Genomic DNA, 14,309 nt, shown 5'->3' on the forward strand with positions numbered 1-14,309 from the left:
CTTTTCACTGACATTAAGATATGAGCATCTTAATGTCAGTGAAAAGACTTCAAATGAAATCCAAGGATATAGCTTAGCATACTTATTTTATTTATGAATCCACCTCAAGGGCCATTACATGTCTATATCATCTCAATCTCTCTCTCTCTCTCTCTCTCTCAGGTGACAAAGCCTCTGGGTTTTTCTGGCTCTGATAAAGTCTTCTCCTCCAAAACACACCTACAGTATCGCATGTACAAGACGGTAAGTGAACACACACACTCTTTTATTTCATTCTCTCTGTAAATTACTTTATGACAAATCGGTTTAAAGCCCTTTCAACATAAAAATGAAATGGCTCCATACGAGGCCTGTAAGATATGACTACACAAGATCCATGTACTGTCTCGCCCCTTCCAGCCTATCTTCCTAAACGAGGTGTTGGTGAAGCTGCCTACAGACCCATCAGGAGATGAACCACTGTTCCACATCTCTCACATAGATAGAGTTTACACTATCCGAGCTGAGAGCATCAATGAACGGTAAAACATGACACACACACGCACGCACGCACGCACGCACGCACGCACGCACGCACGCACGCGCACACACACAGGCATAGAACCCTCTGCTGACAGTATAACTTTATGGCGATAACTTGTGCATATGATTGACGTTTGTGGACATGTGCAGCAAGTACACCTCTTGCATGGAAACGCCACCCAGATGCAGAAACTAGACCTACAAATCCCAAAGGGAGATTTTAACAACTTGACTTCAAGCAGCAAACCGTGATTTTTCAATTCAAAAGCAAAACTGCACATTTCAGGATTGAGTAGGAATGGCGTCATATCTTACTGGATTTACAGTATATTGCCTTTTCAGGTGCAACAATGTGCTTTACTTAAACAACAACCAAAGTTTTATGTCCATTGTCCCAAATTACAATAAAGATGGTGGCACCTATATGTTTGTGTGAAAATTGGTGTCAAGCACAAATCTGCTTGTGTTTTTATCCATTAAAAGCTTTAAGCTCTTATGTGCGTGTGTGTGTGTGTGTGTGTGTGTGTGTGTGTGTGTGTGTGTGTGTGTGTGTGTGTGTGTGTGTGTGTGTGTGTGTGTGTGTGTGTGTGTGTGTGTGTGTGTGTGTGTGTGTGTGTGTGTGTGTGTGTGTGTGTGTGTGTGTCTGTGTGTAGAACGGCATGGGTCCAGAAGATTAAGGCAGCATCAGAACTCTTCATCGAGACGGAGAAGAAGAAGAGAGAGAAGGCCTACCTAGGTATCTCATCCATCCATCCCTCTCCCTCCCTCCCTGCACCTCTATCTCTACTAACTAAAATATTATAATAGCACTGGCACGTCTCTGCCAAGGAGAAGTAAAAACGTTTTTAAAATAAACATCTAGAAAACATCTAGAAGTCCTAACTCCTTTGCATTCCTAACTGTACTGAACAATTACTGCACTGGATAGTGTGTCGACCAGATAATCACAGCCTCTCCCGTTCTCTCTACTATCCTTTATAAATAAAGCAGTAAATCAACAATTTTTGTTCCTTCTGTTTCTCTCAGTTCGTTCTCAGAGGGCGACGGGTATTGGCAGACTGATGGTCAACATTGTGGAGGGAATTGAACTCAAACCCTGTCGTTCCCATGGTATGTACACACGCACATACGGTACATACTTACATACATAGATACACACAGACATCTCTACTTACATGTGCCTCTTGTGATATTGTTCTGGTGTCTTGAATCACAAAGCCTGTTTAGTATTACTGATGAAAGATAACTTGATAACTACTGAATTAAATATGTGTTTCCAGGGAAGAGTAACCCATACTGTGAGGTGACCATGGGTTCCCAGTGCCATATCACTAAGACATTGCAGGTATTCATATTATCATCATTATTATTCTAACCCATTCTCCTTCTATGACTACATCATTTTTTTTTAAGCCAACATTTTTAACTCACATCTTTGCTTCTGGGGGTCCCTGGAACAACATTTTTGAGATGGGGGTCCACGACCAAATTTTAGAAGACATTTGTATAATCAGCCTCAGGTCTTAATGGGTTACAGTAAACGATGATTTAGTATGTATAATTTTGATGTTGTTAATGTTCTTTCAGGACACATTGAATCCTAAGTGGAACTCCAACTGTCAGTTCTTCATAAAGGACTTGGAGCAGGACGTCCTCTGTGTTACTGTGTTCGAACGAGACCAGTTTTCACCTGACGGTCAGCACACACACACACACACACACACACACACACACACACACACACACACACACACACACACACACACTTTACATAACATTTGTTCTTCACGTTAGGGGTTAAATATATTTCATCTGTTCCATTTCAACTACAAACATAAAATGAACACACACTCTTACATCCTCCAGACTTCCTGGGCAGGACAGAGATCCGATTGGCTGAAATAAAGAAGGATCAGGGCTCTAAAGGACCCATCACGAAGCGGTTGCTCCTCCATGAGGTTCCTACAGGAGAGATCGTGGTCAGGCTCGATCTCCAGCTGTTTGAGGAGCCATGATGACAACCGGGACAATACCGGACTGGGCTGGACTGGATTGTACCGCTGCTTAAAGAAACTTAAGATTTAGACTCGACTTCTGGACTCAACTGGACTAGATTAGACTGGGCTGTATTTTGTTTTTGTTTATGTTCTAGTTCTGTTTATCTTTACAGGGTGTTTAAAAATAATTGATCCTGATTTATATATGCTGAGGCATGTTGTGAGATTGTACATCAGCTATTTTCGGCACACAACACTGCTTGCAACAAAGTATAAATCAAGTCTTATTCTAGCTTTGGTCAGTTGAGGAGGGCATTGAGTATGTTAGACCAGATCAGTCTCTGTGATATTAATAATTTGCACTGAGCAATTTGATTCGATGCCAGCCAGCTCGTCCTACAACTGGGTAGAAATTGTAATGCCTCTTTAACCACTTAAACCCCGTATGGTCGAGTGGAGTCCCTCAGGGCTCTATACAAGTGTATTTTCTGTTATTTAAGCTTTCGCTGAAAATAGCAGTTCGATCTGCTATTTTCTGCGAAAGCCTTCCCTGCAATAAGGACGCTTGGGTTTAAGTGGTTAAAGAAGACAAGAATTTTGATTGGTTCGAAAGCTCCACAGTTTTGCTAACTAGCAAGTAACACCCCATGGAGAGGGAATGACCTAATCTTGTCCAGTCTGGCCTAAATTCTTCTTTATCCAGTAGTTGTTTTTTTGTTTTTTTTTGTCCAGTACAGTATTCAATTCAGCTCAGTCCATCCCTTTCAGTTTTACAGTTTGGTTTTATCTGTGTTCTGTTCCTCTTCTACATCTGACAGTCTTATCCCACTCTCATCTGTGTGTGTGTGTGTGTGTGTGTGTGTGTGTGTGTGTGTGTGTGTGTGTGTGTGTGTGTGTGTGTGTGTGTGTGTGTGTGTGTGTGTGTGTGTGTGTGTGTGTGTGTGTGTGTGTGTGTGTGTGTGTGTGTGTGTGTGTGTGTGCAGAGATAGCACATTTTGCAAAAGAGTGAAAGAGGGGCGGGTACGTTAGTTAAGGTACAGTTTGATGTTCTTCTTTTTATTTTTCCCCCTTTTTTAGTCTTAACCAAGTCTGATCACCAAGTCTTTAAGTTTTAACTTGTCAATGAATCAGCCTTGAGGTACTGCAATTAAAGCGACCGTTGATATTTTGAATTTTAGTTTTAGTTGTCATAATATTGTGACAAGCACTCCTGTTGTTTCATTGAGTAGCCTAACATAAGCTAATAAGCTATTTATTTTTCCATAATGTGACAATTGTGTCCGGTGAAGATAAATAGCTGACTACAATTCAAAATCTCTATCACTTTAACGGAATAATATGGTGGTTATGACCATCACAATTATGCTGAGATATTAATGAAAGGGACCAGGTGTGATGGTTTGAATTGAGGTACTGTACAGAAAGACTTATGGTACTGTACAGAAAGTCTTAAAAAGTGTTTGTTTCTAGTATTTTAAGGTGAATTCTGTCACATGACTGAACTACATTTATTACAGTAGGTAGTTTGCTGCAAGGCAACTGCCGCTACGCGTACGACTCACTTCCCCAGACTGTCTCTGTGTGGCAGCTCGGTGAAAGTAAATCATTATTTTATGTTCTATTAAAGCAGACGGTGATGTTGGAATCAGGGACCAGGGGAAAAAAAACAGGACAGACATTTACCAGTGACACTTGGTTAGCTAGCTAGAGTTTTACTGTAAGATATTTTAGTTACTTAGTTTGCCATTTAGTCAGTCGGTTATTTTAATTAGCTCTCTGGGTAAGCTGGGCCATTTAAATGGCATGGTTGCGTAACCTGCTGTGGTACCATTGAGATGACTGAAAAATATCAGTGACCACTCACTGTCCAATCAACATTCTTCATGATTCAGCTGATCACAGTAGTTTGACCATCAAGGATTAAGTGTATGTGTGTGTGAGTAAGTGAGAGAGAGAGAGAGAGAGAGAGAGAGAGAACGAGTGTGTTTGTTTCCCCAAATCCAGCTACTGTCTGTAGAATCTGACAATGACGATGGATAATGATGTTTATGATGAAGAAAATGTCTTACTATCACCAACCCTCAACCCTCTACTGTATCTTTCTCCAGTATTCCAGTGCCCCTGCTATCTTCAGTCCTCACTGTACTAACTTAAAACAGTTTAAACCCGTTGCAGTCTACCAGGTTGTGTATAATACTACTGCTATCTGAGAGTTAATATATGAACGCTAGGGGGCGATAGAGACAGCCTGTTAATTATCACTGTAGATGATGTATGTTGTTGTCTTTCCATGTTGAGAATAAACTTCAGTTGGTTGGACCAAGACTGCAGCAATCTGTAACTCTGCTTTATATGGTCTCATATATTTGTGATTATAAGTTTCTTATGGCTTTTCATGGTGCTGCTTAAACTGATACTTTGACGCAAGATAGCAGCAAGCTAAACATTTTAATAGGCTACTTGAAGAAACTTAGGTCACTGTTCTTGACTAAAGGAAGCTGTTTCATCCATGGACTGTATACAGTCAATACAGGTTCAACCTTAACACAAAGGTTTGTCTGAATAAAAACACAGGTTCTGCAGACTGGACAATGACAATACGTTACTTTTCTTGATAAACAAAAACACAAAAGTGGATCATTTTGTATGTGTTTAGACCTAATCCCAAACAACTGCTATACTATGTTTATCCCTGTTAGAGGAGGACGTGATCTAAAGATGGCAATGTATGTCAGCCAGAACCTTTTTTTTTTTTTACAGTATGGACTGTGCTAACACAACAATATAATACAACTAGATGATCATAATACCTTACGTAGGCTACTGGGAAGAAAAAATATTAGATAAAAAAAAATGTTAAAAAGTATACAACGGGTAAGATATGATGACAGTATACTTAGTACAGGTAGGATACAAAAAACATCTCTTTAGCAGTGGGAGATGTGCAGAATAAGTATTATTGGACTGATTTACTTTCTTTTCCTGTGTTTCAGTCTAACTACTTTAGGACACCTGAATGTCCCATTCTTGTCCAGACCAGAACAGATTTCCATGGAACTTGCTGGAGACATGATTCACTTTTGGTGTGAAAAGGTTAAGGTCAAGGTCAAAATCAAGGACAGGTGGCGGGTTTCCATGACCTTGGAGGCTGCACAGAGATGATACATTTTTGGCAAAGAAAAAAATCAAAGTACAAGGTCACTATCAATGTATAGGGCAAAACTTTGTTCTATATCTTTTAGGCCTATATTTAGCTTCTTTCTTTTTTTACAGTTTTTGAAAATTGATAAAAAATAGTGATGCCAGGGTTAACGTGGTTGAACGACAAACGTCTATGCTGAAACGGGTTCAATCCAATTATGATGTCAGTCAGTCAGTTAGCATGGAAACACATGTTATGTCAGAGGTGGTATCATTATTAGTTAGGAGCTCCAAAAAGGTAAGCTTTTATTTTGTATTACCCTATCCTACTATTCTAGCTGGCTGGAACAAGCTTTTTCTGTCATTAGGCTATTATATGAATGATAACATCGTCATCGACTCATTCATGCACGCATGGATGGTCCTGTTTGCTGATGAATGGGAATGACTGTCCGTTCTAACCATTCTAGTTCTATGAAGCGCTTGCGGACACGCTCCCTCTGTGTTTGTGTGAGAACACAGCTTTGTGTGGAGGGGGCGTTGCCTGTGTCATTCCACTGACCATCATGCACTGAGAGAGCTTTATGTAACTAACCCTATGGGAACGAACACGACTGAGTTATTACACTGATCCATATTGGTAAACAAACAATAGCCGCGTGAGAATACATGCAATTAAACTATAGGCTCTTCATGCAGCTGTCGACTCGATTTATATCCAACTGAGCGGCGTCGATATAGAGATAGTGTCTATCGTAGGAGTTAGTTAGCTTAGCTATATCTGTTTGGTAGTAGCCTATAGAGACATTTGTATGTTTTTGCAAAGTGGTGAAGTATAGGCTACTTCACTGGTGCTCGTATCCCCGATGCATGCGGTCGTTGCAAACATTGCAGCCATGCTGTCATGTACTATCCCTGGGAACATTTAGTTCTCTTCCACCACACCGTCGCCTCCTCTCGACATTCCGAACCACCAGCTTCCATTCCTGCTGCTCCAGAAAAGTTGACACTTGATTTTTTATTATTTGTCTGCCTGATTGTTTCTATTGTTTAGTATTCAGACTGAGACAACCATGGCTGCAACTCTGCTCAGAGGAGGGACAGGATTATGTGTCAATGTAAGTAAAGCTTCTACAGTCAGCCACACAACAGGTCAGGCTGTCCCAAATACACAGCCTGTGTGTTCACTTTCGTTATCTGAGATTAATGTTGTTTTCAGTTGGTTTTATATAAGACTTAGCTTTTCAGCATATAAAGCAAGGTGGTTCACCTTCCATGTCTTCCTGCCGAGGGGAATGCACCCATTCAAAAACCAACTGTAGGCTATAAATTGTTTAAAACATTCATTGTTTCCTTTAAACCTTCGAGGTTTTTTTCCCTTCTTTTTTGTTAATCTGATATTAGGCTAACTGTTTCCATTCCACTCAGCAAGTCTACATTGTGGTTGTGGGTGTTGCTCTGTGTAGAATATGCATAATTACATTAATGTGATCATGATGACCTGATTCTGTGTTCTCTAGTGCATTCGTAGGGAGTTGTGTAGACTTTCATGGAGACCTCAGATTGCTCTGTTCAGCTCCAAAACATCAGACCCCAAGAAGCAACCACGCAGAACACACATCAGTAAGTTATAGGCTGTGCATCTCTCTCTCTCTCGCTCTCTCTCTCTCTCTCTCTCTCTTATGACTATTTAGTACTGCAAGGATTAATCTGAGTATTATGTTATGCTGTGTCCTGCCAGAGAAAGCCAAACCCCAGCCTGCTGTGGACGTTACTAAACTCCTGGAGCACCTGTTCTCTCGCTCCAATGCTAGAGGTCAGTGCAAATACCGCCTACCACAGTGTGTGTCTTCTGGCACTATGGAATACTACTTGACGTTCCAAAGTCTCACCTTGTCACAAAGGGCGACCAGGCTTTTAATCGTTCGGGCCCCTCGACTGTGGAACTCACTGCCTGGGATCTCAGGCAGGCAAACTCAGTGTCCTCTTTCAAATATCTTCTAAAAATTCCCCTCTATCGCACAGCTTTTTCTTAATTTATGAACTGTTGTACTATTCATGCAATTTCTGATCTTCATTGTATACTGTATTTACTGTTGTTATTGTAAAGCACTTTGTAACTTGTTTTCGAAAGGTGCTATATAGATGAAGTTATTTTTACTATGCACTAGTCTCTGGTTTTGAAGTGAGTTTCATTTGCGTTTCATTCAAGTTTTTTTCCCCCTTGTTATTCTGTATTCTATCTTTATGCATCGGAATGAAACATAGTCTTTAGTTATTTGAAAGCTTTTATTCTGAATGTGCTCTAACTTTTGGCCTTCTTTCCCCCTCTCCTTTACCTCTTTCTCTTGCATAATCTTCCTCTCCATACCCTGTCTGCCCCCTTTTCTTTGTCATCCTTTCCTCCTCCAGCCCCTGCTGCCAGGACATCCTCTAGACCTCCTCTTGAACCACATGTATCCACCGAGCCTGCTGCCACCTTGTCATTAAAGTCTCCCGGTGCCGCCTCGTCGTCCTTCCAGAATGTCCAGACCTCCTCCACATCGTCCCGGACAGAGCATGCGGCGCCTGCGATCCCCACTGTCGCTGCTCTCAAACAAGCTGCTGCTGATGCTGCCGTGACCACATCTCACATCGAGATGACAGCACCGTCGGCGTCGCCAAAATCAGCATCCTCTCCAGTTCTGGAATCTCCAGCACCTGCCTCCGAAACTAAACTGGAGACACCGTCTACTGCGGATTCTTCATCTGGTGATGCATCTTACATGGCTACACCTACCTCTGCAACCTCAGTAACCCATCCAGTCGTCAGCACTCCCGTAGCATCACCAGTGGTCTCGATAGAACTCCCAACAGCTGAAATGTTGACAGAAACCACAGTAGAACCATTATCATCTGCTGTCCCTGTACAAGCTGCATCAGCTCAAATAGCAGAGAGTGGAGTAGAAACATTAGAATCTACACCTGCCACAGTAGAAGCCGTAGCAGAAACTCCAGCGGCCCCCACCTCCACCACAGCCTCTATCTCAGTTGAGAACATAGAAGAACCGATTGTAGATGCTACAGCCTCTCCTGTGGGAACAGTAGAATCTACTGCTGTATTTGTTGAGTCAACAGTAGAGTCAACGGTAGTCCCTACCCTAGGCACAGCAGCGGAATCAGTAGAAACAAGCCCTGAAGACAATGCAACAGCCTCTCCATCTGCTACTACACCTGCCTCTGCAACCTCAGTAACCCATCCAGTCGCCCCCACACCCGCAGCATCACCAGTTGTCTCGATAGAGCTCCCATTAGCTGAAACCATGACAGAAACCACAGTAGAACCGTCTGCTGAGCCAGTTGAATTATTCTCTGCTGTCCCTGTACAAGCTGCATCAGCTCATATAGCAGAGAGTGGAGTAGAAACATTAGAATCCACACCTGCCACAGTAGAAGCCGTAGCAGAAACTCCAGCAGCCATCACCTCCACCCCAGCCTCTAGCTCTGCCTCAGTTGAGAACATAGAAGAACCAATTGTAGATGCTACAGCATCTGCTGTGGGAACAGTAGAATCTACTGCTGTATTTGTTGAGTCAACAGTAGAGTCAACGGTAAATCCTACCTTAGATACAGCAGTTGAACCAGTAGAAACAAGGCCTGAATACAAAGCATCTGATGCCCTCACACTCAATGCCTTAACTGATAACACAATAGAACCTATAGCCATGTCTGTAACCAAAGTAGAGTCTACAGTGGAATCTAGTACTTGCTCAGGGACATGTTTGGAGAAGAGGGAGGATAGAGGAGCCGAACAGGGATACAGTGTGGAGAGTACACTTAAGGATCTGACGGTACAGCCGACCAAGCAGTTGGATGTGTCGGAAGCCATGACACTGGAGTCAGTAACTCTTGCTGAAGTTACAGCTGTACTGGAGTCTTTACAAACTGATGTCCTCCTTCAAACTACATCTGCGCTTGACAATACAGCTGACATATTAACCCAGGATGTTCAACAAGCCCAAACTATAAATGGAGAACAGCAGTATAGTAAGGCTGCTGCTGAAACTGAGAACTTAGCAGAAGCCCTTTCTGAAAATGATTCTTTGTTCGAAGACGTTGTGGCATTAGAAGCAGAAACTGAACTTTTAATGGAAGAGCTCCTGTATTCTGTTCCTGCAGCAGATTCCAGAAACATTGACATAGTAAAGCCAAGTCCTGTACTGCACTCTGCAGCCCCTGATCGACCCGTGGAAACTATAGGAGACTCGGTGCTGAAGAGAGCTGAGGAAAGGAGTGGAAATGAGGATGTGATCATAGCAGAGGCCATGACCCTAGAGTCGGTAACATTGGCAGAAGTTGAGGCCGATGTGGGTACTCTAGAGGCTGATGTTTTAAAAGAAACTAAAACCGCACTTGAAAAAGAGGCTGAAATACAATCTAAGGAAGAACATACAGGAGCGTATACAGCATTAAAGGATGGTACCACCGGGGCCGAGGAGAAGGCTGAGCCTGACATCTTTACACTAGAGTCTCTCTCTGAAACTGCAGAGGCATTAGAGGCTGAAACAGACTTTGTTCTGGAGGCCTTGTTCTATTCTGACTCCGGCCCTGTGCCTTCAACCAAATCTACAGCTGTAATACCAGAATCACAGAACACAGCCAGAGAAGAGCAGCTGATAACTCAGGAAATAGCAAGCAAGTCTGTGATTGATGGAGAGGAAGAAGGAAGTGTTTTAGAGGCCATGACAGTAGAATCAGTGACATTGGCTGAAGTTGAGGCTGTTCTGGGAACTCTAGAGAACGTAGACCTGACTGAAACTATGGCTCAGCTGGAGAAGGAAGCTGAAGTTCTTGCCAAAGAGGAGAGGATGGGAGAGGAGAGGAAAGTGGTTGAGGATATTGCTGTGTCTGATAACGTTGAGGCTGTAGATTTAACACTACTAGAGTCTCTCTCTGACGCCACTGAGGCTTTGGAGGTTGAAACAGATGTAATTATGCAGGCCATGTTCTGTGTTGCTGGTCCAGTGCTAGAGATCACACCAGAATCTAAATCTGCACCACCAGAATCACAGAACACAGCCAGAGAAGCTGGCCGCAGAGAGGTAGTAGTAGAAAACCTGATTAGTGAGGAAGCAGTAAGCGAGTCTGTTATTGGTGGAGAGAAGGAAGAAAATATTTTAGATTCCATGATGCTGGAGTCAATTGATTTGGTCAGTCTGGACGTTGTAAAAGAGGACAAACTTGATGGAACGATAGTAAGGGAGTCTGCGATTGGTGGTGAGGAGAGCTTTCGAGGGGAACAAACTGTTGTGGATGAAGCCCTGACTTTAGAATCACTCACTATGTCTGAGGTTGAGACGCTAGTGGAGACTTTGGATGTGGATATTTTGACTGAGTTGGTAGCAGAGGAGCCACAGGTACAGGAGCAGGATATGCAGGCGGAGCAGAAGGTGTGCTCTGAGGCTGTCGAAGCAGACATTCCTTCTGAAGTTGAGATTTTAAACAACACTGAAAGTCTTGTTGAGGCAGCAGAAGCTTTAGAACATGCGTCAGCTTTCATTCTGCAGGACCTGCTTTGTTCTATGCCTGGACCCATTACTATGACAACAACACCAACAACTGAAACTGCACAACCAGACTCACCACCACCTCTTACTGCTCCTCTTCCTACACCCCAGCCTGAAGTGTCTTCTACTCTGAAAGCGCCATCGAGTCAAGAAGAGGAGGAGGGAGCAGGTTCACCTTCTGTTCCTCCTGCTGGAAGAGGAGAGGAGACGGAGACAGAGGGAGGGATAGATGAAAGTACACAGCCTGAGGCCTTAGGGATTGATGAAGGTACTGGAAAACACACTTGCACGTGCACACACAAAACACCTATACTAGTAGGTTAACAGTAGTGTGTTGTGTATGTTTCAGGTTGGGATCCAGTTCAGAGGCTTTTCCTGGAGAAAATCAGAGAATATAACACCAGGAGCAGGTAAAGAGACAGACAGACAGACAGACAGACAGACAGACAGACAGACACATATTGTCTGTCCTCAACTTCCTACTCTGTTGTCTAAATAAATTCAAAATGCTTAAAAGAAAAACTGACAAATAGCCACTGTCACTCTTCTGACCTACAGTATAACTTTTTCTACTAACAAAAGATGACTGTCTGAGAAATGATATCATAACTTATCATAATTTAACTGTTGCTTTCTATTAAACATTCTATGACAGCACAAGATATTTACAACCTCTCCTTTTCTTTTTCTCTCTCATTTCCCTACCTCTCTCTCCTCTCCTTATCTCTCCTCTTTTCACCTCCTCTCGTCCTCTAAGGATATCTGGCGGGCCGGTGGAGGCAGGACCAGACTACGAGAAGCGCCTGTCGGAGGAGACAGCCAAGCTCCACAGACTGTACGGGGGAGGAGACCTGGAGAGCTTCCCTCAGTTCACCTTTACCGGTGAGAGAGAGAGAGAGATACCATATTTTATTGTCTTGTCTTTGTCTATTGAAAAATAGCAGATATTTTAATATATATACTGTACAGTACATTTTTTAAAGAGAACATTTTTAACTCAAACCATTGCATCTGAGGGTTCCTGGCACACACTATTTTTGAGATGGGGAAGTGGGTCGGCGGCCAAATACATATAATTTTGGGTGTCCTTGACTTTTTCACAAAAGCTTCTTTGAGCTTTTTCACAAAACGGTTAGGATTTAGAAGACATTTTTAGAATCGGCCTCAGGTCTTAATGGGATAATGTAGTGGCAGAATAGAGTGCCAAATGTCTCAATACATTTCACAAACCTTCTTGCCATGTTGAATTAGAAAATATTTTTTTGATATTGTCAATTGTCAATAATTAACTTGTGGGTCCTTCACTTTATTATGTTCTATGTTTCAGAGCCGCTGCTGGGTGAGGACTCCTCCAAATAAGTCAGAACTTCTATCTCCTCATGTCTCTGCCTTTTCTCTTTTCTCCGCCGTTCTATTTGGCAAGAGAGAAGCGTGGAGGAGGAGAGGAGGAGAACAAAAAACAGATGTGTTTGAGGTGATATGGTGTGATTATGAGGGATATTGCAATAATAATGATAATAATAAATACAATATTTTATTAAAACTGCATTTTGGACAGTATATGTGTTTGTGTTTGTAAATAGTAGTCTTCGAGAGACAAGAAGGTGGCCGCACACACTGGCAGCCAAAGTGCCAATATTTTATTTTTGGACGCATTCTTCATACCCTGAATGAATGATTTAGATTATTCTGCCGTGGGCCGGCACCACTAATAAGGACTTAGCATAGCATTTTCCTGCTTTGTGTGTTTGTACACATCATTTAGATAATGACCTTTCACTAACATAGTGAGCGACAGATACCATGACCAGCAGGTGGCACTGTCAATTGTCTTTCTCTCCCTCTCTCTCTCACTCTTTCTGACTCATTTACTCTATTATTATTATTCAATCCCCCTTCTTTCTTTCATTCATTTTGCTATCTGTGTGTGTGTGCTTTTATATCTTCATTTTAACAATGTGTGTCCCTGCCTCTGCCCCCTCTCCTGTGCGGCGCGCCTGCCTGTATTGAGACAGAGCAGCCTTTGCCAAGACTCCCCTCAGTCACGACTCTGTGATGGAGACGGCGTGAGTCACATGCGCACACAGCTGTAACTGAGCAGCATTAACCACTTAAACCCCAGGCCCCAGCATCCCTATTGTGGAGAAAGCTTTCACTGAATAGCAGATCGACTGAATAGCAGATCGACTGAACAGCAGATCGACTGAATAGCAGATCGACAAGCTCACAACGTGACCGCTGTGAGCTTGTCGATCTGCTATTTTCAGCGAAAGCTTTCCCCACGATAACAGAAAACAGAAAATACACTAGCATGGAGCCCTGAGGGACTCAACTATATGGGGTTTTAAGTGGTTAAACACCATCCTAATTAATAATAGTAGGCCTAATATTCCTTCTCTTTGCTAAAGGAAGCAGAGAACAAGCAGAATATAGATTACTGAATCAAGCATAAAGAATAAAAAAAATGAAATAACTAGAGTAGTTTATAAATAGGCTAGAACAAGATAGGAAAAAATAGTCTATGGTGTAAACAAGGTAAATATGTTTATTTATTTTTGAGTGGTGTTAACCACTCCTATATCTGACTTTGTCTGTGTGTCCGTATGTATGTATGTCCAATAAACAAACATTGATGACAACATCAATACAATACAGGGCTAATCAAAGGCACCACTCTCTTCACACAGGGTGTGATTTTTAGATTCAAATCGGGTCTATAATATAATCATACCACATAATAATTACATAATTGTGTAGGCCTATATTACAAACTGTTATCTCGCTGTGTTGCATATTAACTACGTTTAGAGGATGACATTGTTTGAATTGAATTACATACAATTATTTAAATGTAATCTCAGTGGGTAGAAGAGGGGTGTCATGCAGTGTTGCCAGATTTTGCGGTCTAGGAAAACAAGCCCAAAAGAAGCGACATGAAAATAGCAGATCTACAAGCATGCCAATGTGTGCTTGTAGATCTGCTATTTTCAAAGAAAAGTAAAAATATGGTATGGTAAAAAAAAGTGAAATACTTGGATTAAAAAAAAAACATTTTAAAAACACTCCTCTGTCTCTGGCACAATTCACAATACATTTTCAAATG

At 42.1% G+C, this 14,309-nt stretch overlaps 2 protein-coding genes across 3 annotated transcripts in view; both read left to right on the top strand.

Moving 5' to 3' along the window:
- itsn1 (intersectin 1 (SH3 domain protein)) overlaps nucleotides 1–5,020 on the top strand; it is a 62,795-nt gene extending 57,775 nt beyond the window's left edge. Inside the window, exons 40-48 of one of the 2 annotated variants that reach the window (XM_084077032.1) lie at nucleotides 163–243; nucleotides 400–521; nucleotides 1,176–1,258; nucleotides 1,549–1,632; nucleotides 1,803–1,867; nucleotides 2,110–2,218; nucleotides 2,389–3,422; nucleotides 3,503–4,897; nucleotides 4,955–5,020. In XM_084077032.1, the coding sequence (XP_083933158.1) occupies nucleotides 163–243; nucleotides 400–521; nucleotides 1,176–1,258; nucleotides 1,549–1,632; nucleotides 1,803–1,867; nucleotides 2,110–2,218; nucleotides 2,389–2,537 (693 nt within the window). In that variant the 3' untranslated portion in view covers nucleotides 2,538–3,422; nucleotides 3,503–4,897; nucleotides 4,955–5,020. Of the gene's footprint in view, nucleotides 1–162; nucleotides 244–399; nucleotides 522–1,175; nucleotides 1,259–1,548; nucleotides 1,633–1,802; nucleotides 1,868–2,109; nucleotides 2,219–2,388; nucleotides 4,898–4,954 lie in introns of both variants that reach the window. The other variant, XM_084077033.1, reaches the window with a different exon arrangement.
- Nucleotides 5,021–6,246: 1,226 nt separating this feature from the next.
- Nucleotides 6,247–12,696, top strand: LOC311058329 (uncharacterized protein). Its single transcript, XM_084075735.1, has 7 exons — nucleotides 6,247–6,778; nucleotides 7,181–7,283; nucleotides 7,402–7,476; nucleotides 8,073–11,474; nucleotides 11,556–11,616; nucleotides 11,964–12,088; nucleotides 12,534–12,696. The coding sequence occupies exons 1-7, from the start codon at nucleotides 6,734–6,736 to the stop codon at nucleotides 12,563–12,565; spliced, it is 3,843 nt and encodes a 1,280-aa protein (XP_083931861.1). The 5' UTR covers nucleotides 6,247–6,733; the 3' UTR covers nucleotides 12,566–12,696.
- Nucleotides 12,697–14,309: the final 1,613 nt, after the last annotated feature.

The sequence above is a fragment of the Gymnoscopelus microlampas genome (genome assembly GCF_963454915.1).
Source record: "Gymnoscopelus microlampas genome assembly, chromosome: 13".
Taxonomy (NCBI): domain Eukaryota; kingdom Metazoa; phylum Chordata; class Actinopteri; order Myctophiformes; family Myctophidae; genus Gymnoscopelus; species Gymnoscopelus microlampas.

Coding starts and splice junctions, on each gene's coding strand:
- LOC311058329 (XM_084075735.1), top strand. CDS start 6,734: ATGGCTGCAACTCTGCTCAGAGGAGGGACAGGATTATGTGTCAAT. Junction 7,477..8,072: donor CTCTCGCTCCAATGCTAGAG/GTCAGTGCAAAT, acceptor TTCCTCCTCCAG/CCCCTGCTGCCAGGACATCC. Junction 11,617..11,963: donor GAATATAACACCAGGAGCAG/GTAAAGAGACAG, acceptor TCGTCCTCTAAG/GATATCTGGCGGGCCGGTGG.